The 27,227-nt window shown below is 40.1% G+C and overlaps 2 protein-coding genes across 4 annotated transcripts in view; one reads left to right on the top strand and one right to left on the bottom strand.

The window, feature by feature from the left end:
- The window catches only part of ppp1r13bb (protein phosphatase 1, regulatory subunit 13Bb), a 29,826-nt gene extending 21,206 nt beyond the window's left edge, over nucleotides 1-8,620 (bottom strand). For all 3 annotated transcript variants that reach the window (XM_074684610.1, XM_074684612.1, XM_074684611.1), the window contains exons 1-2: nucleotides 8,230-8,620; nucleotides 7,798-7,965 (exon numbers count right to left, since the gene is read on the bottom strand). In XM_074684610.1, coding sequence (XP_074540711.1) covers nucleotides 7,798-7,806 — 9 coding nt within the window. In that variant the 5' untranslated portion in view covers nucleotides 7,807-7,965; nucleotides 8,230-8,620. The remainder of the gene's footprint in view (nucleotides 1-7,797; nucleotides 7,966-8,229) is intronic.
- Nucleotides 8,621-12,038: 3,418 nt separating this feature from the next.
- The window catches only part of LOC141801752 (disheveled-associated activator of morphogenesis 1-like), a 58,026-nt gene continuing 42,837 nt past the window's right edge, over nucleotides 12,039-27,227 (top strand). The window contains exon 1 of the mRNA XM_074684989.1: nucleotides 12,039-12,196. The gene's annotated coding sequence lies outside the window, so the exon portion shown is untranslated. The remainder of the gene's footprint in view (nucleotides 12,197-27,227) is intronic.

The following is a 27,227-nucleotide window of genomic DNA, read 5'->3' as shown; positions in this document are numbered from 1 at the left end:
CCTGTCCAACACACACTCAGCAAACTTGACAATCTGAGGAGGCAAAGTCAAGTATTTTAACTTTGGACTGATCCATACAACATGGCTTAGACACTTTCAGCCTGACTACAAAGGTCCAACTGATCAATCACTCAACTGAAAAAACTGCAATTCAACCCATTAGGAGGCAAAGCCTGACATTAGAGATGAACTGATGTGTCAGCTGCTTTTACGCTTTATTACTTATTGCTGACAGCTAGTATATGTCATATAATAGCAGAACTTCAAAAAATACAATACTATAACAAAAATATGATCCATAAATTTCATATATGAAATACATTAAAGGCATAGTTCAGTTTTTTTGAAGTGGGGTTGTATGAGCTCTATGTGACCACTAAGGACATTAGATACAGTAGAAAGTTGTCTCCTCTCCCTCAGTAAGACACAGACTGTAATCGATGGTGACGGGGAAATAGGCGCTAACAGGAAAATACCATACCAAATTCAAAGGCTATTTTCTCTAACTAAAATCAAAAAGTAATACCACAGTTTAAGATTGCGCTACATAAAATATTTTTTAAGTGCATTAAGTCTTTGGAAATATAAACATTTATCCGGACCTAACTAACTGGTCATGTGTCCTTCCACGCAGCGCTAGTGCGCTCCATCCCCCCTCCTCCTTTCAGCTGTAGGGAATGTAAACAAACTATGCTTCGGGCTAAGTTTGATCAAGTATCGTAATTCTTTTGTTTGTACTCTAAGGATTATGGGGCAGCGTAGGAAATTCAAAATGAGTGACTATGACAGCGACAATGAAGTTCCATTCACTTTGGAACCAAAAGGATACCTGTATACCAGGTATCCTGTATACCAGGAAGGACACATGACCAGTTAGTTAGGTCCAGATAAATATTTATATTTCCGAAGACTTAATGCACTTAAAAAATATTTTATGTAGTGTACTCTTAAACTGTGGTATTAGTTTTTGATTTTACTTCTTGTAGGCAGAGAAAATAGCCTTTGAATTGGGAACGGTCTTTTCCTGTTAGCGTCTATTTCCTCGTCACCATCGATTACAATATGTGTCTTACTGAGGGAGAGGAGACAACTTTCTACTGTATCTAATGTCGTTAGTGGTCACATAGAGCTCATACAACCCCACTTCAAAAAAACTGAACTAACCCTTTAAGTCTCTTAGCCCCTTTAAAAACAGACACAAAGAGCTACCATGCAACATAGCAGGCTATCGACTACATTTGGTCATTTCTGTTATTGGTATCACCCCAGATGATCACAAGAGGAGACGCGAGTTCTTGTCTGACAAAGCAAATCACACAAATGAAGTTATTTCAGATGCATTCAAGCACAGCTTGCTTCTTTTGCTTCAGTAGCTTATTTTAGTGAGTTGAAAAATCTTAACTCGAGCAAAATATTTGTGCTGCATTAGCCAATCAGCATGGAGATCCACTGGTGACATATGACTGACTTACAAAATTTGCGTTTTTGGGCACTTGTGAAAGCAAGTTGTACTCATTTATTCAGCGAGTAATCGCACAAATATATACATGATCATACACGTACAGTGTGAATGCAACACAATAACTTTTTTCGTCATTTATAGGAAATTTAAAGCTTTCTTGAAATTTGACAGTATTCTATAAATCGTTGTTCTTACCATTAATCAAAACGTACTGCAACAGTTTGCTGACATTATATGCTTGATCCAAATGTGAAAAAGTAAAGAAATCCAATCAACCAGACAATACCAGACAGCAATATCATTTACTGGATATACTTCCAACACACCCTGTATAGATCATGAACATTATCTAACTGGGAGTGATAATCTGGTTCCATGTCCTGAATACTTGAGACAATTGGCTTTGTTGTTGCTGTCGTTGTTTCCCCCATAAATCACCAGACAGACGTGTATGTCAAAGCAAATAATACAAACATACATGACATTCTATGTCCAGTGTTAATCCTGAGGGAGGAAGAAGAAAGAATCCAGATGGACTAAACAGATATTACATGTCCAAGAGGATTAAGTCAAGGCTAAATATTTACAATCTTCAAGGGATCAACTTCAAGTTTGAGCTATAACATTTGGAGAGCTACTGTCATAAATCCAAATCTTGGCTTGTAAAAAGAACGATAGGATGGGAGGAGAAGATGATTATGGCCATTCAACTGAACTGTTTTACACGCATACACAAATATTTTTCTTTAACAAGGAAAGAAAAGCCCTCCACCCTTTTTTTCAATTAAATTCATGTAAAGATGTGTGCAATCTACACTCTTTAAATCTGCCTGTGTCAACTTTTTGCTCGTACAGCTCAGGTTTTGGCGATAGCCACAAGCTGAATACTGCTGTATGGTCTCACAGCACATCTTCATGATGTGTTTTACCCTCTGCTGGGGCAGGCAGGCTTTTGTTTCCTGTGGCACAGAGCACTTTAGGAGATGGGGTGTGTCTTCCTGTTTCATGCGATGGCCTCCCTTTTTCATGTCAGTCTACCAGAGGGAGAGGGACTGTGAAAAGTTGATAAATAGAGTGCAAAGAGCCAAAACGGTTTTGACAATGACAAAGCCACAAATTTATAGGAATACTCCAAAGTGAACAGGAAAGAGAGTCTGATTCACTTTGCTTAAGCTGTTTGCTTCTAAAATTATCTAATGTTCAGGATTTGGTTGAAGATGCCACAAGAGTGAGGATTTTAGGGACAGTGGTATGGCCCAGTGGTTGGGTCTCCTTGGTTTGAATCCAGCCTGAGACCTTTAATGCATGTCACTCAAGCCTTCTTTCCCACACACTCTATATAGAATAGACAGCGCTGCTCCACCTGTTACCATTGTACAGTTTTGAAGCCACAATACCCCGTCACAGGCACAGCCATTGTGCAGCCAAAGCCTGCGCAGTAGAGACTATGAGGGACTCTGACAGAATCTGAGTGAGGTGGCAAAAATCATTTTATTTTTTTCTTTTGAAAGCCTGATCTCTTCTTGGCTCTACCTCCCCAGGTATTTTACTATTCCTAAAAAAAACAAAAAAACACAATAACGTTAGCTGCCAATCATCGTTCAACATTACTTAAAACACAGTTTTTAATCTCTAATAACTGGGGAAAAAGAAATTCATCAGAAAAAAGAGGACTTGAACTCAATGCAGCTCAATAATAACTTCATAGCACCATAGCATAGGGACGTGAGAAACATTTCTACGAGGTGTATTTATTTCTTTAAGTTTGACTACAGCTCATGGAATGGCTGGGGGAGACAGAGTTGTTGACCTATACTGCAGCCAGTCACCAGGGGGAGCCGTTTTTGTGGAGACTTTACATTGAGCCAAGCGAGCTAACTTCTATTGTCCTGTATTTTCTAAACAAAGGCGTAAAAAGCCAGAAAAAGAATGATTTTAGGACAAAACCAAAAAAATAATGCTAAGAAAAACATTTAAAAGGAAAATGATGCTTGTTGGGACTTTATTTCAGTTACATTTTTGCATGTTGCGCTCATTGAAAAACAAACTAATTAGAAGAAAGATCCAACACCTATCTTCAGGAGCACATCAGGTTGATTACACCGTAAACTCTGCTTAATGGCTTGAATAAATAAATGCACAGGCTGCAATTCAGGTATTTAACCCATGCATCATTTAGTAGGTAATTCAATGTTTGTGCAGCCTTAGGGTGCACTCATAGTGCAGCATTAACAGGAACAAATCAGTGTTTTCCATTGTCATTAAATATCTAAATTTAGACACTGAACTACTGACACATTATTACAACAGGAGCTTCAGTAAGACACAGTGACTCATCCTTTGTAATAACTGTATGATTCATTGACATTTTCTGCAGCAGTGTGACCAACACAATATGATCATTTGGGAGCGTCTGCGACTTTACTCGGCTTATTATAAGCTTCATATTATGGTCAGTTCAGACACCATGCATAGATAATGAAAAGGCAATAGAGCAAGAGGCAGGAGGGTTATTTTTAGGTGCTGCTCTCCTTCACTCCGTCTATCTATAACTTTCTGTTGTTCCCCAATGGACCAGATGTCCAGATAGAAAAGTACTAAATGGCATTTTTTGGGGAGCTAATGTGAAAGAGATTAGAGGAATGGGAAAAAACTGTAATCTTGAGACAAGTTTCATCCAGACTTTACTGATGGATAATTACTTTTCTTGTCCTAAGGGGAGGCTGAGATGCGACCAGCTGCATAATAAGATACAGCATAGTACAGGAGGAGAATAGAGAGTGTTCAACAGCTCAGTAAGGCCAGCAAACACATCAGTTTGAGTGGAAATAAGGGGGATGGTGGAACTGTGATCTGTTCTGGTAACATTTTGTGATCATATTCAAAGTTTTGTTTTAAGAAAGTGCATCATTCAAGAGGCAAAATCAGGAATAATATAAGGTTGAAGATATTGAAAGATGAAACTGCTTATCTCTGTCAAAAATATCTCTAACACACATGCAGGTTGTGATAAGACAAGTCAAATGATCAACACTGACTCACACAATCTGACAACCAACAGCAGCAAATTTGGGCCTAATGCAAGCTGGTATTAATTTAAAATCCTTAAACATACAACCTCACATCGGTAGATGTGAGTAAATAATGTAGATTACAGAAAGCTACAATCATCTGTCTAAATGACCACTAACAAATACCAACCGCCTTCACTAAGTTGCGTCTGCCCATGTTCCTGGCTCTCTTGACCGCCCTCCGTTTCCTCCTGATCTCCTTCTTTGGTGGCCGGTGGTGCTCCTTTGCCCAAATGGGGTTTTCCTTAGAGAGGCTGACGAGGCCGCGCAACACTATAGTCACAAACCTCTTCATCCTAGCGCTTCTGCAGACATGAGACTTGATTGCTATGCCATCCTGAGCAGACCTCAGAAACCGAGAGCGTTGCGCGCATTGGAAAGAGTGCTGCAGAGGAGACTTCGGAGGAAAAGGCACTCAGTGTGTGTGTGTGTGTGTTGAGTGTGCGTGATTCGGAGAGGGAGGGGGCAGAGAGAGAGCTAGAAAGAAACAAACAGTAAGAGAAGGAGAGAGGAAGAGAGGAAGCTAAAGGGGCTGGTGGGTGAAAGGGGGTGCAGACGAGTCTGCCTTTTAAAAACTGTCCCTTGGCTGTGCCAGTGTCTGCAACACTAATGATTTGCTGCTGCTGCTGATGAACACTCATAATAGTATTAGAATGAGTGAGAGAATAGTTAGGCCACAGCTCTAAGGTCAGCCTCATACAAGAGAGTAATCTTCTAACACTGCATGAAAAGTCATGAACAGCATTCCTTCTAAAGTGCTTCATACGGCATTGTTCGGGGACAGTGACGTGTTTCTTAAGTGAAGACATGAAAGAAAAGACAAAACAGAAGAATGATGCTTTCCAACTATACAAACCTCCACAAAAGGATGCAAGGAACTGCAAGAGAACTGAGTAACGATTCAGCCACCTACATCAAATACATTTAGCAACACAATAACTCAAACTAACACATTCCTAAATGTGTGCAACAACTGCATAACCAGTGTTTGGCACAATTTATAATCTGTCCTGACACAAACCCAGAAACAGCTAGAGCCAAAATACCCTTTTGCTTGACGTGACATGATAATAATGTGTAATCTAGATATTTCGTGCAGACAGATAATGCCAAACACTGCCTGTCTACCCACTGAAATGGCACTGAACCATATGGAGGGAGGATGAGGTAATTACAATCTAAGCAAAACAGGCGACCAGTCAGTGTGTCTAAAAAACTGTAATGTAATATCATATTTTGCCATGCATGCATATGATAATCTTTAAGCTGGTGTGCACATCTATTTAAGGTTTCAAATGAAATTCTAAAAAAGATGTTCTCTGATATTAAGCTGGATGTAACCCAACTTACAACTCCTGAGACTCTGCTCTTACAGACTAATCTAGCTCAGCTTAAATGTCGAGCTAAAATATTCTATCATTCATATTTCTCTCTGGAAATGTCCTGCAGAGATCTCTCACTGTTACACATCTGTTTCCATCTGTTCACAATGAATCTAACTGACGCACTCATGTCCCTTTGAGGATTTCACCGTAAACAAAGAGTGCCTTATGATAAAACTCTTAAGGCTTTGGTGGTGTTTTTCTAAACCTCCAAAACTGATCAAAGAGACAACAAGAATCAGTGTTTACATTTCCAGTAAGTCATGCTGTGCCCGGCTCTACTGCGTGAGATTAATTCCACTTGACAATCTACTCAGCTCAAAAGTTCCCCTTAACAACAGAGCATTAGTCGACGCAGCCACACAGACCTAGATCTGCCAAGGTCTCATTGGCCACTGGAGTCACGCGAGAGCCGAGTGCAGGGCTGCTGCCTCTCTGCTCGACTGGCTCTTTGACTCTGATAGCCTGTTGGTGCCACAGGGTACAAACGTCCACGGAAGCTCCCATTGCAGTCAATCCTGCCAAAGCTGCAGCGAAAACAGGAACTATTCTCTGTAACTGTGTCTCCATGAGTCCTTAGCAGGCTCTGTGAGTTTGTGTTGAAAAGCTATTTCGGTGACAAACATCCTTTCCTGTACGCCGCATCTTAAACCATCACACAAACATTTAGATACAGAACGGGCCAAAATAGGATCTCCGCCTTTATTGATGCCACTCTACCGAACCCACTGTAAACTTATCCCGCATCAGAGTTCATGCTCCCATCCCTGAAGGCTAAAATAGACTGTGACTGCTTTAACCCACAATCCATTGCTGCATTCTCAGCACTAAAGATAACAAAAGAGGTACCAACAGAGCACAAGTGCAAAAGGGTTCAGGTATGCTATTCTTTACCCCACAGTGGGTCTTGAACAATAACATCAGGGTTAAAACAGAACCAAACAGTTGTGATTTCATATGTGCTATGTTTGCCTGCTACTTTAAATTGAGATTTTAGTTTATAATGACAAATATGTCATGTTGCAATAAAGAATGTGGGTCTTTTGTAAAGTTGAGCCCTTTCACCTGTTTTTAACATCTTCTTAACAGGAGACTTAAAGCTTTGTGAAATCTGCAATTAAAGACTTGAATTTCTATTTCTAAACAAGGTTTAGTGTTTGGATCTTTTGTTCCTTGTATGTATTGTAAGTGCTTCTTTTATTACGATACCATATCTGTTTTCAACATGCTACTTTCAGATTGACTTCGTTTAAGTTTTAAGGAAGCACTTGATTAAATAAAGGTCAGAAACAAAAGAATGATTAATTGTTTATCCATCTTAGCCTGGATGCACTGTGTTAGTTACTGATTAATATAAGCTTATGGGATTTAACACCACTAAAAGAATGCCCATTACAAGGGAAATTGTAGGAGCAACAGACTTCTCGAGTTGATTCTCTCCTAACATTTCAGTATCAAACATGAATGATCAATCAATCCCGTGGCCACTTAAAAACGCCTATGCAGAGAAAAACAGATAAAGTTGAAGAAGATAAAGATTGGATTTTATTGTTGGGACCTGATCCCTGACTTGGATAGTGGAAGCATGAACAGTTATCAATGTTGCGCAAACAGTGATACAGGGATTAACCTGTGTCCTTTATGACTACTGCATAAACGAAACAATATTCAATACAAATAACACCCAGGCATGCTTTTTTAAAAAAAGACAACATACTCTTTCTGTAAAGTTTTCAAAGTGACAGTTTGCACCTTGAAAAGGTTGCATTTTGTGTTAACGTCAGCTGTTTCAGGATGTTCCTCAAAGACACAAAACGGGAGGCAGAAACATTTCTTTTTTTTTTTTTTTTGAAAGATTGGCGGATTGATAGTGTGCACTTACCGGCATCATTTTGGCAGCTCTTGCGGGTCAGAACTGGGGTGCATCAGCAAGGGGAGTCACGGCTCACCCACTTGTCTTCGATGTCACCGTCGTAGTTAACGAGACCCACCTTGCTAGTTTTGAGCTTTGGTTACTCCAATGTGACAACCAACTGGGCCTCACTGCTCTCTGCAACACAATAAAAGTTGAGTTTCTTTAAATGCTGTAATACCGAACTCTGGTTGGTAGATGACAACCATGTATAACACTTAATGTAAAAAATCAGCTGCGCGTTAATTTAAATGGCTCAGGCGTGGCTCTGTGCAGCTGCTGCTACAAACAAGCCGTTGGTTAGCAAAGTAGTTAGCTCGAAAAGCGCCGTAAAAGTAAGGCGAAACAAGCAATGGACAATGACAGGGCATTACAAAGCGTTGATACGCGACTAATACTCACCAATGTCAGAGACAATTCATTATTTCGGGGAGTAAATCCTTGCTACGTTACTGTCGAGGCACGTAGCTAACCGGACCAGCTGTCAGCCAGCCAGCTAACGTACGGTGTTAGCCGTGTTAGCTGGTTTCATAGGCGGCTAGAGGACGGTATGCAATGCGATTTCTTCGCTCTCGACGGTCCTTTGGCTTGCATTGGCTGTACATCGGCACAAGCTAGCGATGGAGTATGTTTTAAACTAACAAATACAAATTAGCATCCATTGAAAATGGAAAAGTACTTTACTAAAGATCGCAATGAATCATCGCTAGCAAGCTAGCAGTGCTAGTTGACGAAAATACAAATAGCTGGAATCCAGTTGTTGACGGTGGGAGGGGCGGGGCTACACCGCAGTAGCATCACGTCAACGTAGAATGTCAAGAATTTAACGTCACTTATTACCGTACCACCTTTCATTTTTTGGTCTTCTCAACAAGTAAGACGTAGCTACACAGGATTGAAAGTCACGTAGCAACTATTTAGAGTAAAGATCGACAAAGACCATTAACTTAGACTGTTAAACTGGGCAGACCTTATTGATGCCTTGCAGATACGCTCTATATCCATTATCGGACACGTATCATGTCTGAAAACCCTCTTAGTGCTGACCATAGACTTTGCTGACAGTCTATGTGCTGTAATTGTGTGTGGCTGTATCTTGGTAACTTCATGGTAGGATCTCAGTCTCATTTTAACCAGAATTAGAATCTATTTACAACCAAACTATGTGTAAATCCACAGGGAGTGTGGCATGGAAATTTTAAGATTCCCAATGTAGCCCATACTTACTCAGAAATTGGTAAAGGACCAAAAATTAATAGCTATTTAAAAAAGAACAATGAAAAAATGCTACTCATGCCTCATCACTTCCCAGTGTTACTTAAGTAAGTCTCTTGTCTTAAGGAACAGTTAACCAAACCATCCCTTGCATCCAGTAGCCTATGTTAGAAACTCTGTAGCTGCGGGGATTATGTGTCAAACATATTTGTAATTTTAATTCATTTTGATCATGCAATAATGCATTAGACCTTTGCCCTGTTCCCTTTCCCCCTCCCAGTGATCCCTTGATTGGTGCCCCCTTTTGTCTAAGGGTCTGTTAAATGGAACCAAAGAGACTGTCAGGGCCTATAGTCCTTGAAGGAGCCTACCTAATGAGATCTGCAAAGGCCCTGCCTTCTTAAATCATACCAAATAATCAAAATAAATAAATAAAAAAGTTTCAAAAACTGCTTTTCAGAAACTATTTGTGCCTTTCTGCCATTTGTATGCCAAATGGATTTTGGACCGGATTATGGCTTTCATTTATTTTTTCTGCAGTTAAAGTTCTTATGTTCTTAGCCTATCTGCCAAACACTTGAATTTCCCTTTGAGGTTAATAAAGGACATTCTATTCTATTCTTTTCTATGTTTAATCATGTTTTGAATGGTTTTTGAAAGAATTCTAATATTTGAGAGACTTGAGAACAGATTTTTTACTCTAAGTGTCTCTATAGATTAGACTAAGATATAACCAGACTCTTTTTTAATGCTACTGACAATAAAGCTTGTTTTTTAAAATAAATTCACATCTTTGTTCAAGTGTTGCCAAGGTCAGTTGATTGTTTTCAATTGATTTTCTCAATGAAAGTTACCCGTGTTGCCTTGCTTACCTGGTATTGTAGTCAGATGATAAAGAATATGCACTTGTATTCTTGCCTCTTAAATAAATCTCTAATAAAAGCATCTGAGTGATATACTACAGGGTAAATGTAAAGAGCCCCAAGTCTTTAAGAAATCTTACTAGATGCAGTAGCTGACTGCAATTAGTTCAACCATTTACGCACTTTGTTTATACCCTGTTTCTACAATTGAAATTCAAAACAGGACTTAACACTAGCTGTTCAACCTAACAATTTATCATGGACAAAAGGGAACCTCCAATAGTTATTGTTGTGGAACACTTCAACAAAAGCAGAAGGATCTTAAATTCAGGGATTAACTTGATCTGAAAACTGCTTTTAGATAATTAGTTTTAATACCACTGCCTAGGGTAATAAGTATTGCCTTTAAAAAAAAGTAAACATACAGGTATGCTCTGTATCAACTCATGCCATTTATTAACTGTGTACCACTAGAGGGCACCAAATGACCACCGATCATACTGACACTATGTCCTGTGTGGTGATAGTCACAGTTTCACAATTTTTTGTCATTTTCTATCCCCAGTCTAGTGTATTGAGGATTAATATGATTTCTTTTTTGTATATACAGCATTGGAAAATATTTTTTGACAAATTTCAAAAGCTGAATCTGTATCATCCAGTCTTGTCAAAGACTATGTAAAAAATATGTACATAATTTCATTTTGTTTAATTTGTGTAACAGTGAAAGAGACAGGCTTTTTTTTGTTTGTCTTTCTTTTTGTTGTTTTTGCCTTTTGTTTTGGTTTTAATGACATGTGCAGAACTGTCTTCCTAAAGTAACAGTAGCCTGGTCTTCTTTTATTCCTGTTTTCCACAGTCCTGGAGGAGATTCAAGTTCTGGTTTAACCTAATTTCGAATAGAGTGTCCGGAGTTCTCGGTCCATCTATCTAGTGTCCACAACTCCAAAATGTAACTCAAAAAAACTGTCTTAAAGTAGAACACACTTCCTATGCCTTCACAGTGGATAATGTGTCCATTTGTATTTCTCTTGCTGGAATTTCAACACTGAGCACTGCTGTGCTATGAATCCTCTATTAATGCTCTACAGAGCTACAGGTGGTGCCCTTGCCATCGATCATGTAGCTCTTGTGACTGTGTCAGTTACAAACAAGAATTTCTCTGGACTTTAACCACAAGGTAAAAAAAAAACCTGAGCTATACTCAACCCCAAGTTTGATGAATGGAGCTTTGTTCACTTTGCACCTGTAAACAAACCAATGCTCTGGCTAGTGAGGACATAGCATCCCTGGAGATGGATTGTGAATACATGTGTTGATGGTTTGTCAAGAAAATGGACTATGCATGACAAGGAAATTACCTGTTTTTTCTTTTCTTTTTTTCATTTTATAAATGTAAAGCCATTATTCATTACCTGTTCCAGTTTAATGCCACACTAACACTCTTATATCAACATGTACAGGATTAATGATTCAAGTAATCAGGGATTTCTATTTAAACAACCCTTTGGATGGACAATTTAACATTTCTAGCTCATAACTTGAGCTGAACTGAACTGAAGTTTCACAGGGGCAACTAAAACAGTCAGTTCTTGGTCTTGTGATTGATGAATAGATTTAAAACTTTTACACGGTAGCCTTATCAATAAAATGTTCAAAAGAAACACTATAGTTAAAAAAACTTCTCATGCTCAGCGATGGTTTATCGGTTCCTCCCCCACTATACTCCTTTTCTTGGGTTATAAATGAAAGTCATGAATAAATCCCTTTAAATTTTAATCCCAGTCTTTAAGAGAACTTCACAACTGTGGTGTAATTAACACAACTTGAGATATGCCAAAAGTAATTGGAGTCTTTGCACTATTTTACACTGCATAATGACACTCAACTTCGTTTAGGGTTAAGATGCTGTTGCTCTTGATAATCCATACTAGTTGACAAATAAAGGTTTGTATATATGAAGAGGAATATATTTTCTAGTGAATTTAAGATAAGTATTGTATAGTATGAGTTTATATATAACTTTCACCAAATGTATGAAATATTGAATCCCCACCAAGAAAATTAACTTTGTACACTACAACAACCATGGAGCCTTAGCCAGGGGTAGCGCATGCGCATCGGCTGCTGGAGTAAAGCGATGACATCACGAGCCACCCGGACCAACCACTCGGTTGAATTACCTCTGTGCCGTCTGGACTGTTTTGTTTGGTTTTTCTTCTGCTTTGCTTTTCACTTTGCCTGGTGAACTTCTGGACCTATCCAACTATAAAAATGCAGAGCGTGACGAGGTAAGACACTGTTGTTTGAACAAAACTTACACCGCTGAGGCTGAAACAATACTCTCGTGCGTAGCTGCACCGGGCCGTTTGGTTGCCTTGTTGGTGGTGACCTCCGTACCGGTGTGGCCAGTTAATACAACAGCCATCATTAAGCCACGACAGCTGTGGGCGGTTTTCTGGGGCTCTTCGTGTGTCTTTCGATACGTTTCTCAAGTTTTTGTTTAATTAGAATTTAGACTTTTCTATTCTAATCCTTAACCCACAGGAGTTAACACACGGGCGAAGGGTAACATTTGCATGCAATATTCTTTGTTGAGAGCTAACCTGTTTAACACAAACCGCCCCTCCAACTGCTTTCACTCCAAGCTTGAACTAAACAGAAACTAGGGAGGACAGTCTTTGCTTAATGTCCGTTAAATCTCCATAAGGTCTCCCTGGAAAGCAATGGAAAATGGAAAAGTCATTACAGTCATAGCCTGGTTGTGGGTCGTGTCACTCTTCTGACCATAATCATCTCTGAGATTTATGTCACTATGTTAAGAAGGTTGTATTTACTTTCAAGGAGGCAAAGCTCTTAACACTGACATATTACATAATGTTTGAAGATGGACAGCACAGTGCTAACATAACACGGGGATGAAGAAAAGTGCAGCTTTTAGAAGCCTGGTGCTAACTTTGGCTGTGGTTAGGCAATGTGTTTATCTCATCATTAGGTGGGCCTTAGAAACACCAACTAAGATCCATGCTGGGTTGAAATTATTGTATCACAGTGAAACTTTGATGCTTTAATTTCTATTGGACTATATCACAAATACCACAGCAGTCGGCTAATATTTCAGGATGTATCTATGACCTGATTACAAAGTGTTATTGTTATTAGGAAAGTCTCTAACTGCAGATTGTTGCTGTAAGATATGTTAGATCATCAGTTTTCCCCATCAACCAACAGGAGGAATCTTTTTTGTCATGTACTGTCCCTTTCTCACCCATAATTAAACAACAGAATCACCCTACAGTTGACTGGTCTTCATAAAAGGGCTTTCACAAGAGGGCTGTGTCACCCTAATCAAGGACTGGACGCTGGGGCTCCTAGACATGTCGTAGTTCCTCAGTCCCTGGATAACATTCACCTGTACTTACCGTGTTATGAAGTGGAACATCTCACTTGTAAAAGCATGAAGTTACAGGTCAGTCAAGGAGCACAACACTGAGATAATCACAGGATAATCATTCTGGCGGTCGGCTTATACCCAGTTGGACTCTTTATCAGAAAGGACTCGCATTCCCGAGAATTAAAATGCTCTAAATCATTGAGGGGCCTGTATGTGCTTGCAATGGGCCGTTGCCTTGTGAGAGGGCTTACTGCTGTGGTTTGAGCTGCTGACATGTTTTCACTGTAAACACTGGGAGAAGCTTTACGTGATGTACCATGCTGTTATTTTGTCCACAGTGTTAATGCTCAGACAGGGAGTTGGCTGGATACAGATCAGCGCTGACAAGCCCTGACATTTGTTTTGCATGTCTTGTTTTTTTCGGAGAAGGTGCATTATGCTGATGATTTGTTGATTTTGATTCTACATTATATCTTGACATATTTGTGCTCTTTGTCTTTCAGCTGATTAGACCTTAATTCACGTTGATAAAACCTCACTTAAAAAAACCTGAGGCAACCTCATCTGACTTTTGGCATAAAGCACTTATTATGTCCTTTGCCTGACGGATGAGCAAACAATCAGGCATTTCATGTACCCTCATGAGCTTGTTAGGTCTACGTATTAGTTGCTGTTAGCAGCTGTGCCAAGCAGCTTCATGGCACTACTTCCTCTACATGAGCACAGCCTTCAGGCTATAGCAACTTTTGTTGGCACCGGGCATTTGTTGATGTTTCACACAATCTTCCTGCTGGCACCGTCTGTGCTGCCACTGGAGAAAATGTCTAAATGGCCTCCAGGGCTCAGGTTTGACTTCAGATGGACGACCTGAAGTAGACATCAGCTCAGGTGTATCAGCTTTTCAGTACTCATAATATATTGGTGATAAATAACAGTTAGAACATTTTCTCTTTTATTCATGCACACTGATAGATGTAATAGGGTTGTAATTTGTTTAAAAAAGTAAAGATGATGTAATCTCTTTGTCTGTGACTTTTGGTTTGTGTTGATTTTGGCACTCCCTGTCAACAAAGCAGTGCCTCTTATCTCTTTGCTGATTTTGTTTTGTACACAAGCCAGACATTTTTTTGCCTATTTTTAAAAGTCAAACTTCTCACTAAGAGTCTTTGCTTTGACTAATGTAAACAAAGGCTGTTTTACCAGCATGCAGTTAATCCCCGCGCCTGGCACCTTCTCTCAAGTTGTTTCTGACATTTAAAATGTCTAAAAGAAAGAAGCAGTTTCATGCTGATTTTGCGGGTCATAAAGAAGAATGAGTATTAATTTCAGTCTGTTTCAAAAGCAGCCAGTAAAAGAAATAGTATTGAAATGTCCCCCTCAGAGAAGGCAGGTTATTCCTACTCACTGCTTGCTTGACAAAAAAAGGTCAGAGCAAAGCACCAACATCAAAGTCTCTAAACCGCTGCAGTGCAATGTACCTGGTGCTCTTTTGCCTGCCAGCACTCAGAAGCTCTCCTGGGGAAGTGGGTTAATGAACTGAGTGTTAAGTTTCACGGGACTGCCAGTGCAGCAGGGGGGGATCGCCCTCCTCTGATGGCTCACATTAAGCACTACAGACTGAAAGAGTAAACGACTGCACCAACAACAGGGGGGAGGTATGGACTCATTATTTTTTCAATGGTGGAAGTCATTTAGGAGTGGCTGAGACACAGCTGAGCCCTATAGACCCCCATATGTCAGCACGGTTTCCGGATGATGTGGTGTTAATGTATAGAAGCAGGTGCTCAACCCCAGCAGTCTGATGACTGTTTTCCTATTGAGACTAATGAAAATGTGCATCCGTATTCACACATGCCAGCTTTTTTGGCATCCTGTTTCTGATTAAAACTGTGTAATTGATGAAAAAGCTTCACTATGTCATCACTGAAGTATTTATTACAGCTATGAATACTTCACACAGTGTGTAATTTAAAGGTTATGGCATAATTAAGTCGCAAATCCAGTTCCTCACCATGGTTTCTTGACTCTGGTTAAATATTGACTCATGAAGCATGTGTGACATTTTAATTCCCTCTCTTTTCTCTCTCACACCAGGATTTGTCCAATAAAACAGAACCCTTTTAGAATGTTTGAAATTAGTTACCTAATAACAGTGTCTACAGCATGCTTTTTATATCATTGTATTTGGGGTATAAAGATGAAAAACCCCTAAAGAAACATGCTGTATTATACCACCACACCAACTCTACATTAAAGCTCCATTGTTGTTTGATTTTCATAAAGTCAGAAAATAATTCTAATTTCCTTCTCTCAACCTTAAGCATTTTTATTTTGAAGCTGGATCAAGATTATGTTTTATATATGTTTATTTGTACAGCCATGGAAAAAAATATTACACCACCTTTGTTTTTTCCAAATCCATGTTCATTTTAATGTCTGGTACTACTAAAGGTATACTACCAGAAGAATATAATGAATAAAAAACCAGCTGGTTACATATTATTTTATGTCCTATTTGACATGCTTGAGCTTTATTGCGCTCTCAGGGTATATAAGAGGCCGTTTCATGTCATAAGCAGCACTGCACATGCAAAAGCCAAGAGTGGTTTCCTGCTTACAATCAAGCTGTAGCACATCTCAGAAGTTGTCAGCTCTAATATAACATACATAATGCCTAAAACAAATGAATTATATGAAGCCCCAAAGGCAGCCATATTGGGACTGCTGAAAATTGGCATGAGTGAGAGACAGGTAGCCAATAAACTGAAGATCTCCAACAGAGCCTTTCATTACGCCAAGAAAAAGCAAACTGAACATGGTACCATCAAATTGCTATCTAGTTGAGGCAGGAAACAGCTTTCTACCCCACAAGATGATTGTGCACTCATCCACTCTTGCGTCAGGAATGGTCATCAGACCTTAAGGGACCTTAAAAATGAGTGGGCACTGTTGAGAAATGTTGCCTTTTCAGCAAGGACCGTTTCAAACCGACTCCTTAAAGCAGGTCTAAAGTCACACAGGGCACAGAAGAAGCGCTTCATCAATGAGAGGCAGAGGAAGGCCCTCTTTGAGGAAGGTTACTTTTGGTAGGGATTACAAGGATTGGACTGTTGATGATTGGACAAAGGTTTTCTTCAGTGATGAATCCAATTTTGAGTTGACACCCACTCCAACCAACCAACTGGTTGGTAGTGCTGCACGATTTGGGGGAAAGGTGCGATTTGCGATTAGGTGGACAATATTGCGATTGCGATTGTGCTTGGGATTTAATAAAAAAAAGTTGTGTCATGATGAGTCTACAGACTTGCTTGGTTATCATGGAGAAAAATCTGAATTGCATGTGCTGACATTGCGATTGCGATTGCGATAACCTCTTTTGCGATTACGTAATTGGATGTGCTGACATTGCGATTGCTATTGCGATAATCGTGCAGCCCTACTGGTTAGGAGGGAGCCTGGAGAAGCCTACAAACCAGACTGTATGCCCCTAAGCATGGGGGTGGATCGTTGAAAATCGTGGTTGTTTCAGTTTGGGTGGAGCAGGGCAAATGCAGTTGTATGAAGGACAAATGAACTAGGTCACGTACAGAGCTACTCTTGAAAACAGTCTTCTTCCATCAGCTGAAAAACTCTTCCCTGCCTCAAATGACTGGATTTTCCAACGAGACTACGCCTCTTGCCACGCAGCAAGGTCAGGTAAGATGGGGATGGAGAACATGAACATTCAAACCCTGCCTTGGCCAGCTCAATCACCAGATCTTAATGCAATTGAAAACCTGTGTAACATCATCAGACTCTAAATGGAGTACCATAAACTAAAAAAAGCCAAAAAAAACAAAGCAGATCTGTTTGAAGTTTTGCGACAGTAATGGGCTGCTGCTACAGCAGAACATTGTCAGAAGTTGGTGGAGAGTATACCAAAATGCATGGCTGCAGTCATCAAAGACAATGGTTATGTTATCAAGTACTAAGTGTGCTTTATGTGACTTAAAGAAATAGAAAAAAACATGGAATGCCCAAAGTTCTGTTTTTGGCTGTTCAGTGCTTTAGCTAATAATGCAAGACCCTGAGGTTTTGGATATTATTATTAAGAAAACCATGGAAAATTGTGATGTATCAGCCCTTAAATTAAACTCTTATGAGCTATTTTTGTTGTTATCATTATATTTATCCAAAGAAATCTACCTTAGTTGTACCAGTCATTAAAATGAACAAGAAATTAAAGAAAACAAGGGGAGGTCTACTGTTGTTCCTTCTTTCCCTTTAACTCCTCCTACAACTCATACCCTCTACTGAATCAAGTATATCATAGGTGAAGCAGCCACGTTTAGTAATTCCAGTAGCTTGATGAAGCGGCCTTAAATCATTTTGGATAAAGCTCCTCCAAGGTTGCTGTCATTCCAGCCGGACCTTCAGAGGTCCCCTCTCTGTGTTGTCTTGCAGATCCTGTGGGATAAACTCAGCAGACCCACAGTACCCTGTCGGCTCACCACCACAATGGGCCAGTATGACTGTTTGAATGTGGCATTCTTTGCGCGGTGTGCTTCACTTGGGCCAAACAATAGCTTCATTTAGCATCCCCTTCTCTGCTGTGGTCTGCTCCATCACCATAGCATCGCGGCCATGCCACACCCTGCCCCCCAGTCTGGTCTGGCTTTGCACTTGTCCACACTATTAGGACAGCTGGGCCTTGGCAGCCATTGTTGGCCACACCCGAGACCCTCCCCTGCATTTTGAGAATTACTGCTTGTTGAGATAGTAGAAATGGTAGTAGAAATAGATAGTAGAAATGAATAGTAGAAATTCCTCTCAGCTTGTTACTATCTTCAATTACACTTTAAGAACTTGTATCTGATAAAGCATTTAAATCCCTAACCTTGAGCCTGAAAAAGACTGCTCAAGATCATTTATAGAGAGAAATTTAAACACATGGTGAGCAGTTCCAGAGTTACTACTTTGTATTTAATTGAACAGTTAAGCTCTATTTTATAACTCTTCCCTTTTAACCATGAAAAACACCAGCATCTCCTGCAAGAGTAGAAGTGTTTAGACGCTCCCAATGGCTTCAGACTTCTTGTCCCCTCCCAAGACCACTGACTCTTGACCTCCCTGATTGTTCAGTGGTGAAAGGGCAGTGCACCCTGTTTCCAGCTCAACCACTCAGCGGTGGCAGATTTTTAATTAATGGGTTTAAAGCTGACAGCCCTCAGGCCTTTGGTGAGTAATGGATCCTTCATGGCACGGCATTTTCTCTTTCCCCTGGTTTATTTGCAATAAAAATGCATCAGAGCTCCTTGATGGTGTGAAGAGGGTGGGAAAAACTCTGACAATCGCTGCAGATGTTTGTGATAATGTCCCTTTTTTTCCTTCTTCTATAAATTGAGTTAAGATTACATGGTCATATTAGGAGCCTGATGTCACTCTGAGTACTTACAACCTAAAGGGACCCTGAAAAGAAACAAGCCTGGATCTGCAGAGTTTTGGTTCTATAAGTAGAACTAGGTGACCTCTGAAGTTATATTTTGGGTCGATCTGAACTTGTTGCTGCCGTACTCTTGAGAGCACAGAGCGGGCTGTGCTACTTCTAAAACTCACACTCATGGTTTCATCTGTATGACTGATTAAATTAGTAATGACTTTATCTATTCATCAATCTCACTCTTAATCTCAAATTATAAGACACCTTCATGAGTTTTGTCCTTGCTCTCACTGCAAAAGTATTGGGAGAAAGAAATCAACATCTGTATAAAGAGGACAACACTTTGTGTGCGTGACACGGCAACACTATTTATGTACGCCCCACCTTGCAAAGCCAGTTTCACGTAAAATCCCTCAGGATGGCACTTGAAAGGTGTTCTGTGGTTAGGTGTTGAAGAAGAAAGCTGCTGGCATAAAGGAGGAGCTTTGGAATGGCTTTGTTGCAGCATTTGTGTAAAAAGTGCTGCTTGTGTTACCTGGATTAGTTCCTGTTTTGTTTGATAAAAGCTGGAGCTTATACTTGCTGGCGTAGCTTTGTTTTATTTCTGGATGTCCCAATCATCCATTTTGCCCCAGGATCAGATGTTTTGGCATTGAATATCTGCCAATACAAAGTCCCAATCAGATACTTGGGTTTGCGGCGATCAACTTTGTTTAAGAGGTATGAAAGTGAAGCTGCACACTTTTTTTGTTTTGAAAACAATGAATAGTAAAAAATATCTGAAATGTCTTGAGCTTATCACTTCCATTTAACTCAGTCCAACGTGACCATGTCATGTCTTTTCCCCTTTCATTAAAATTTTATTTTGCAGCTCTCTCCCTCCATGGTTATTTATCAGTTTTGGGGCATATATGCTTTTAATCAGAGAGGAAAGTACAGTGGATAGAGCTGGAAACAGGGCATGAGTGGGTAGTGACATGCAGAGAAGAGGCCACGGTTTGGATTCGAACCTGGGCTATCCCCAACCTCATGGAGCACAGCTATCCATTTTTTAAAGCCCAGAAACAGCAGAGCAGCCTTTTCTCTGTTAATGGTCGCATTGCATTTTGGATGTGTTGAACTTTGCACAGAAAGATTGTTGTGCATAAATATAGGCTCTAGTTCTCATCGTGTCTCTATGTCCTGGCAGACTACCTGCGTTTGTTTATATCTGGCACGCCGCGCGTGGACTGATACACTAAGCTGCGAGCGCCTCGTAGCCAGCTGTGGCTCTGCAGCGGAGGTAGCTCCGTTTTATACCACAATGAGAGCTAGAGCCTTATTTAGCGGTGTTTTTGTGTGAAAGTAACATGCTGAAAATTCTCTAAATAAAGACTGAATGCAGACCGATATCAGATTTTTTCGGTGGGAGTCTGTTTATTTGTGTTTTTGGTCAAGTAAAAAATGGCCCCGTCTGATTGCAGAGGAAACCGGCAGAGCAGCAGGGAGGGGGTCTTTGCTGCGAGCGCCCTGGGCTTCTGCTGCACAAAATCACTGCTGTAGAGGTAATTTCTAGAGGTCGACCGATATGGGTTTTTTGGGGGCCGATGCCGATGCTTTCCAAATTTGGGCAGCCGATGCCGATATGCATAGCCGATTTTTCCAATTTGATATTCAGGCCGATTGTTAAATAAATATATATTTATCACATTTTTGTGAAACGCAGCAATTTCTGAGCAACTAAAAGAAATCTATTACAACAAGTCGTGTCCAGTCCTCTGAACATTTATTCAGCTTTCAAAACAATTAAATATTTTGTCTGAGTAAACACACAATGTAAATATAGCTGCATGCAGCAATGACGGGCCCTCGCCATGCGGAAAATGGTCCGTATTGGGGTAATTCCCAAGCGGGCTAAGTGCAGCAAAATGTGCCTCAAGCAAGAGCTCTGTGTATGGATGAGGTTGTTCCCCCGCAAGCAAGCATACATGGTACATTGAAAGCATAGTTGATATGATTAGTGTCCCATAGGGGGAGCAGCATTATCACTGTAATCCATGTCAACAGCAGTCAGGAGTGGGAGTGACTTCATGTGTGTAAAATTTGGAGCAAACCTTAAAATGAATGTAATAATATAATCAAGCATTTCCAGTGGGTGGCGCTATTGCAGTAGCAGAGATTTGAGGTTATAGAAGAGTTGGGGGATGGACTTTCATGGTGTGTGTGAAGTTTGGAAGAAATTAGACCTTAAATGACTGAGTTAGTACTACTTCCTGCTGTGTTTTGACATTAGCGAGGTGAAGCTAGTGGCATAGACACACCCTTGACCTTGAGGACATGAGCTGATTTGTAATGGTTTATGAAGGCGTGCCAGACATTTGCAAGTTAAATGAAAAAGAAAATGGCCAAAAATGAAGAGGCTATAAATCAGAGAGTAAAAGACATTACTTCCTGTTAACAGTAAGGGGCGCTGTTGTGTTAGATGAAAAGAAGTATATGGATGTGTTGGAGATGGGAGAGTTAACATGTGTGTGCATTTTGGGCCTGATCCAACATTGTACAAGAGAGCTATTAAGATTTTCATGAAGTAGCAAAATGGTGAACTTTGGCGGCCATTTGTGGGCACGCCATACAAGATGATAAGAATTGTATTGTAAGTGTTCATCTTCAATGTGTGTAGTTTCCACAAGGCAAGTTTGGAGTTCATCTTAGTCCAAACCTGGGAGTAGTTCATTGAAATACATAGCCTATAAACGTAATTTTGGCAATTTCAGGCCATTGCCATCAGGAGGCGTTGTAATTTCTGGGAGGAATAGGGACATGGCTATGTCCAGGGCTTAACACTGAACATGTGTGTTAATTTTGGTGAAGATTAGACAAAGTTGAAAAATGCCGAACTTTGAGCCGGTGTCCTAGCCAAACGGAAAAATATTCTGTAAATTTAGCCATGATTATTAATGTTCAATGTGTGTAGTATACACATGCCAAGTTTGGAGTTGCTGTGACAAAAGCCCTAGGACTAGTTCGTTCAAATGCGTAGGCTACAAATCGTCAAAATCCCATGTTTACGTGCTAATAGCGAAGTTCGTGTTGAGAATTGAGGATCGTCATAAGAGACTTTTTTGTTCATGTGGGCATGCTTGTTATACCCACCAAATTTGAAGGCTGTAGCTCAAAGCAGACCAAGGGGCTGCAGTTTTAAGCCCCTAGGGGGCGCGAGGGGGTATGGATTTTTGCATAGACAGTGGAATCATAAATTTTTCGCCGAGTTTGAATTTTGTGGCTAGGTCATTTCGCCTTTTTTTCAAGCTAAAGGCCCGCAAAGTGGCATTATATCGGCAGAAACAAAGAAGAATAATAATAATAATAATAATAATCCTAACGGTTACAAGAGGGCTTCGCCCCCGGTTCCCGGGGCTCGGGCCCTAACAAGCAGTAGTAAACATTCACACTCTTCTTAAAATGTCAAAAAAGAAATTTAAACTTATTAATATAATTTGAACAAAAGTATGTAATGTATCCAAGTGGTTCCACAAGTATGATGTGCTCTTTTTTTTTGTGCCTGATCAAAAATTGCGTCATTTTATACAACGGATCAAAAATCGTCTTTTTAAAAGAAAATACGGCCGATGGCCGATAGAGACAAATGTCCAAATATCGGACCGATATATCTGCCAGCCGATATATCGGTCTACCTCTAGTAATTTCTGCCCCAAACCTTGCGATAGGACCCAACTTGTTCTACCCCGGAGTATCACTTTAAGATTGAAACTGGGACATCCCTAGATTTTAATTCAAAGCATTGGTTTCTTTTGAACTAGAGTGGTGTCCACTTCGGTTGCTGTTAAAAAAGTTGCTGTTCTTTTACTAAATTTAGAAAATTGTGGCAAACCTCAGACTATCACAACAATAAGCATCAAAATGAATCACGTGTGCCTCACCCACATAAATACAGAGTGTAGAGAGTGTAGCCATGCTGCAGTTCAAACAAAGGGAGCATGTGGGTCTTGTCCTGCATATGTGTGGTTTGGTGTGGGGGGAGTCCCATAACTGATGGTGATGGTAGCTTGGAAGGATTGGTGGGGGTTTCATGGGCCAAGTGGGATTCATGTTTCAGTCCCTGCTCGCCTCCATTCCCTTTGTCTGAGTCTCATCATTAATGTTAATTCCCAAAGCAGAGATGCTGGAAATGATGATTTGTATAAGTTTGCATTTCAAGCAGCTCAGTGATACATCTTAGTATTTTTTTTTTATGTGATAGTCCATATGGGAGGGGCATCAGCTGGTTGGATGCCAGCATTTTCTCTGACAGCATGTTGTGGGTGCAGTCATTAATTCAGGCCGTTACTTGTAGTCGCGGTAATTACAGTTCAATCATGAAAAGCTGATGCATGTTTAACATTTTCAAGGAAGCCTTATCACGCCAACGATTAAGGTTCGTTGCACAGCTCAGAAAACAGCCTGTAACCAATAACGAGTAGAGCTCATAGTATTTGTGTTTGATCTTAAAAGATGGGACCGATGACAGCGGATGTATCTAGGATTTTATAACTTAACTGACTTTATGTAACATCCTTTTGGAGTAAGTGTAATGCCAGCGTGTTCCACCCTCAGACGCAAACCAAAGCATGTGTGACAGGTCTTTTAACAGCCGACAGATATCAGATGCAGCAGCAGACAGTGCGAGTGCACGGCATGCTTTATCCTGCTCCATATATATGCCGCCCCACCCTGCAAAAAACATGATCAAGTTCCAACAAGTTGCCAAGCAAAAGCGCAAAGACAGGAAAAAAAATGTTTGGGCTGGATATCTCTGAACTTTCACGTAATATGTGGAGATAAATGCACATTTGTTTGTCAGTTTCTCTGTGCTGTGTTGTTTGCATACCTCCTAAACTGGGCTGTCAATGGTATTCTTACCCCAGTAATGTAATTTACCGTTAACTGAATTGAGCTCTCTTGAGCCGATAATGTCTGTCATGCACATCCTTATTGGATTTGTGGAATTTCTGATTGTTGCTAAATGTTTCTTTGTTCCTTTTCCACCCAGCCTGGCTGTAGACTGAACCCCCAGTCTTACCTTGATGCTGTATTTTGACAGTTTTTTGTTTGAGATGGCCCCAGTAGCCAGCGTCCTCCCTTCACAGACATGTCATGGCCTTGTTCCTCAGCCAGGGTTTGAGGCTGCTGCATCCACCAGGTTCCCACAGTATAAAATATCTGTGTGATAACATTACTACAGAAAAGCCGTCAAAACAGCTGTGCAGACGGACAAAACCAGCTGCGTCAACAGCTAAATGTTCTGCAGGAGTGATTGTGTTACAGCTTTTAGTAGCTACTACTGTTAGCTGCCATATTTCTTTCTTCTCTCACAGTTATGTCACTTGTTCCACTTTGATCCATGTTGTGATTTTGAGGTGATTGAAAAAGAGCAACTGGTTATTCTTTGAGTGCAAAGTGAAGAGTAATTATGGGCTGTTTTTAGCAAAATAACCAGTGTAACTTAAAAAAAACTTGACAAACAGTGTTTTGAAGTCAGATTGTCCTGAATGCAGCGTTGTTTGTGCCCTTCAGGCAGAACCTGTCAGGTCCTTCCTGTTAAACAGCAGGTGTCCTTGTTAACATCCCCAAACAACCTTTTTCAGCTGTTTATGTTTTGGTTTAAATATTCATTTCACCGTGGCTTCTCTTGTGCTGCATTTGTAAACTTAACGTCTGGTTTAGAATGAGTGGCACAGGGTGAGCTCAAATTACAAAAATATTTACTCCAACTATATCTGCTTCTTCTTTTCTTTCAGCTTAGTCAAATATCTTACTCTTCTAATGTTCTCCACTCTACTTTTTGTTGTACAAACATTTCTTTCTACACTATAGTGTAGGGATGGGCGTTTCAAGCAAAAGAGATATTCGATATTCACTTGTAACTATTTTTAAGACCTCCCAATCCATATTTGAATGTCTCCTCGTTCTTGTTTTGGCTGTAAATTCACCAGCCTGCTCTCTTCTGATCCTATTCTGTTCATTATTTCAGTTTGTTGCTGTGATCAAGTTAAATACGATCTGATTTGGATACGGTTTGTTTTATTTTGAAATTCATTGGGTATTTAAGATGTTTTCTGTGCACAACTTCCTTTTCCGCCCCACCTGTTTTTGTGAAACTGATGCGTAACAGCGCTGGCATCCTGCATGAAACTGCAATCTGCTGCAGACAGGACAAAGCAATCGTCACATGAACGATTATTTTGATGTTAATGACTATTTGAATATTTGAAAACCATTGCCCATCCCTACTATAGTACCAGATCCTGCTCCCCACATCGTGCATATTTTGTAAATATTCCATGGTGAATACCCAGTGTCCTTCTCACATCATATCCCTTTAAGATTGGGAAAACGTTCCTATGTGTGAAGGAACTTGTGAAATTTCAGGGGCAGGGTGGTCCTAAAAAATCCTCAAAATTTCCAGGAGTGCAGACATGAAAAGGGTAACGGTTGAGGCCTCCTCTGGCTTTACAGTTCTGCTTCCCCCCTTCTCCCAGGTTGTTTTTCTCTGCTGAGATTATGACAGACTGAGAGATAAGCAGCTTGTAACTTCACCATGCAGTCATGCAAGATGGCCCTGCACTCTTTATCTGTCAGCTTTGTTCCACCTCAGCCCGTGTCAGTCCTTCTCAGTCATGCATCTGCCTGGCCGTGAGCCAGTCTCCCATCCGTGTTGGCATTCATCGAAGAGGCTGAGACCTTAGACCTTTTCACATGGATTTTGTCTGGTGAACTAATTATCAGAGCATCTGTCTCTGACATTAGCTAATAGCCGTACGAGACTTTGATGCTGCCTTTGCCTTCATTGCAGACTGAATTGGATTATGCTGGATTAGCATTACTGTATTTGTTTATATTTATGTTACCTTTAATGGAATACTCAGTGCACTATGACTCCTCCCTGCTCTTTTATCTCTCAGTTACAGACCGTAATCAGTGATTTCCCTGTGCCGCACTGTTGGCCTACATCTGGAGGGATCAACAAGTTAAGCTAGAGCCTTTCAACTCTCAAATTGTGTCAATCCGTTACAAGCACGTTCGCTGCAGCTGCAGCCATTCACCTCGTAATAACTCTGCAGCAGTGCCTCCTCGGGCTTCGAGATCTTTTATCTTTGTTGCCCTAAATCCTCCAGCAAATAACAAACGCAGTGTACAATTAGTAGGATGTCCTAATTAAAATTTATATTTATTCATTCTTGTTAATCAGCATTTCACCGGGGGTAAAAGTGCAATTAATTTTGTTTGTCTGAGCCAAATCTATTCACTAATAAGGACAGTAAGATTGGTTAAATTCTTTCAAAAACCTGTTGACTTGACCTTGATATATTGGCTGAGATGCCATTGGAAACTGAATTTGAGTTATCATATTAAAATTAAAATTCATGATCTAGGGAATATGGCTGGAGGAATATAATTAGATTTTTCATCACCCCAAAAATCAAAGGAAAATCCTCTCTTATCCTACAACCTTGCTGGAGACAGTGTGGGGAGTATGATGTGGACCACGCTCATGTGTTTTGGCAGTGTGTAAAAATGAACAAGTACTGGGACGAAGTGTGGAAAGCAATGAAAGTAATCTTGGGTTATGTAATTCCTATAACATGTGAAGTGTTGTATTTGGGAAACTTAACCCAAGAAATTATTCAAAACAAAGACAGATACCTGGCTGGAATATTACTTGTGGCATGTAAGAAAGCCATAACAAGAAAATGATATAAGGAGGACCCTCCTACTTTGAATAACTGGATGGACATTGTGGAGAATTTGCATGACATGGAGATCTTAACACACAATTTGAGACTTCAACAACCTATTTGTCAAAAAAATGGAAAAAGTGGATGGACTTTAAAACCCACCTGAAAGACTGAGGAGAACTGACTATTTACAAGGAGGCAATATGAAATTTTGTTAACTGACACCAAGTTGTTATATAATTTTTTTTTTTTTTTTTGCTGTATCTTCATTAAAAAGCGAATAAAATATAAGTATTAAAAAAGATTCATGATCTGAAATCTGATTTAATGTTTTAAAACTGAATTTTGCTTTAAAATTGTATTTGTCCCATTAGAAAATTCAACTCTCACTCTTAGTAGTAATCGTGCACAGATTCACATAAATCCTTTTCTTGTCTAAGAAAACTTAAGTTTCAAGCAAACCTGATTATTCAGTCCCTGGTCTGATGACATCATAGAAATGGTTCTGTTGGCTCCACTCAGGTGAAGAGTACAGCCACACGGTGTGTTCCATTTGTACTCAAAAGGTGGGATTTACAAGTTCTGAGTGGCAAATTTCAATTGGAACACTTTCCTGAGGTCGGAATTTCTTACTGGGAAGTCAGTGGATCCCAGCAAACCCCGGGTACAATCAATTAAGCTCCTGTAATATTCTGTTTATTTTAGCATTTCTGACTAGTGTTTGTCAGGCTAAATCAGCCATAGTAATGTTCAATGTTTATATAGAAATATCGCTGTTATGGTATATTTTTCTG

The sequence above is a fragment of the Halichoeres trimaculatus genome, unplaced genomic scaffold (assembly GCF_033239565.1).
Source record: "Halichoeres trimaculatus isolate MK-OKI-2021-1 unplaced genomic scaffold, fHalTri1.1 fHalTri1_scaffold_13, whole genome shotgun sequence".
Classification (NCBI taxonomy): Eukaryota; Metazoa; Chordata; class Actinopteri; order Labriformes; family Labridae; genus Halichoeres; species Halichoeres trimaculatus.
The sequence above is the reverse complement of the archived record's forward strand: the minus strand, read 5'-3'. Positions and strand labels throughout refer to the sequence as shown.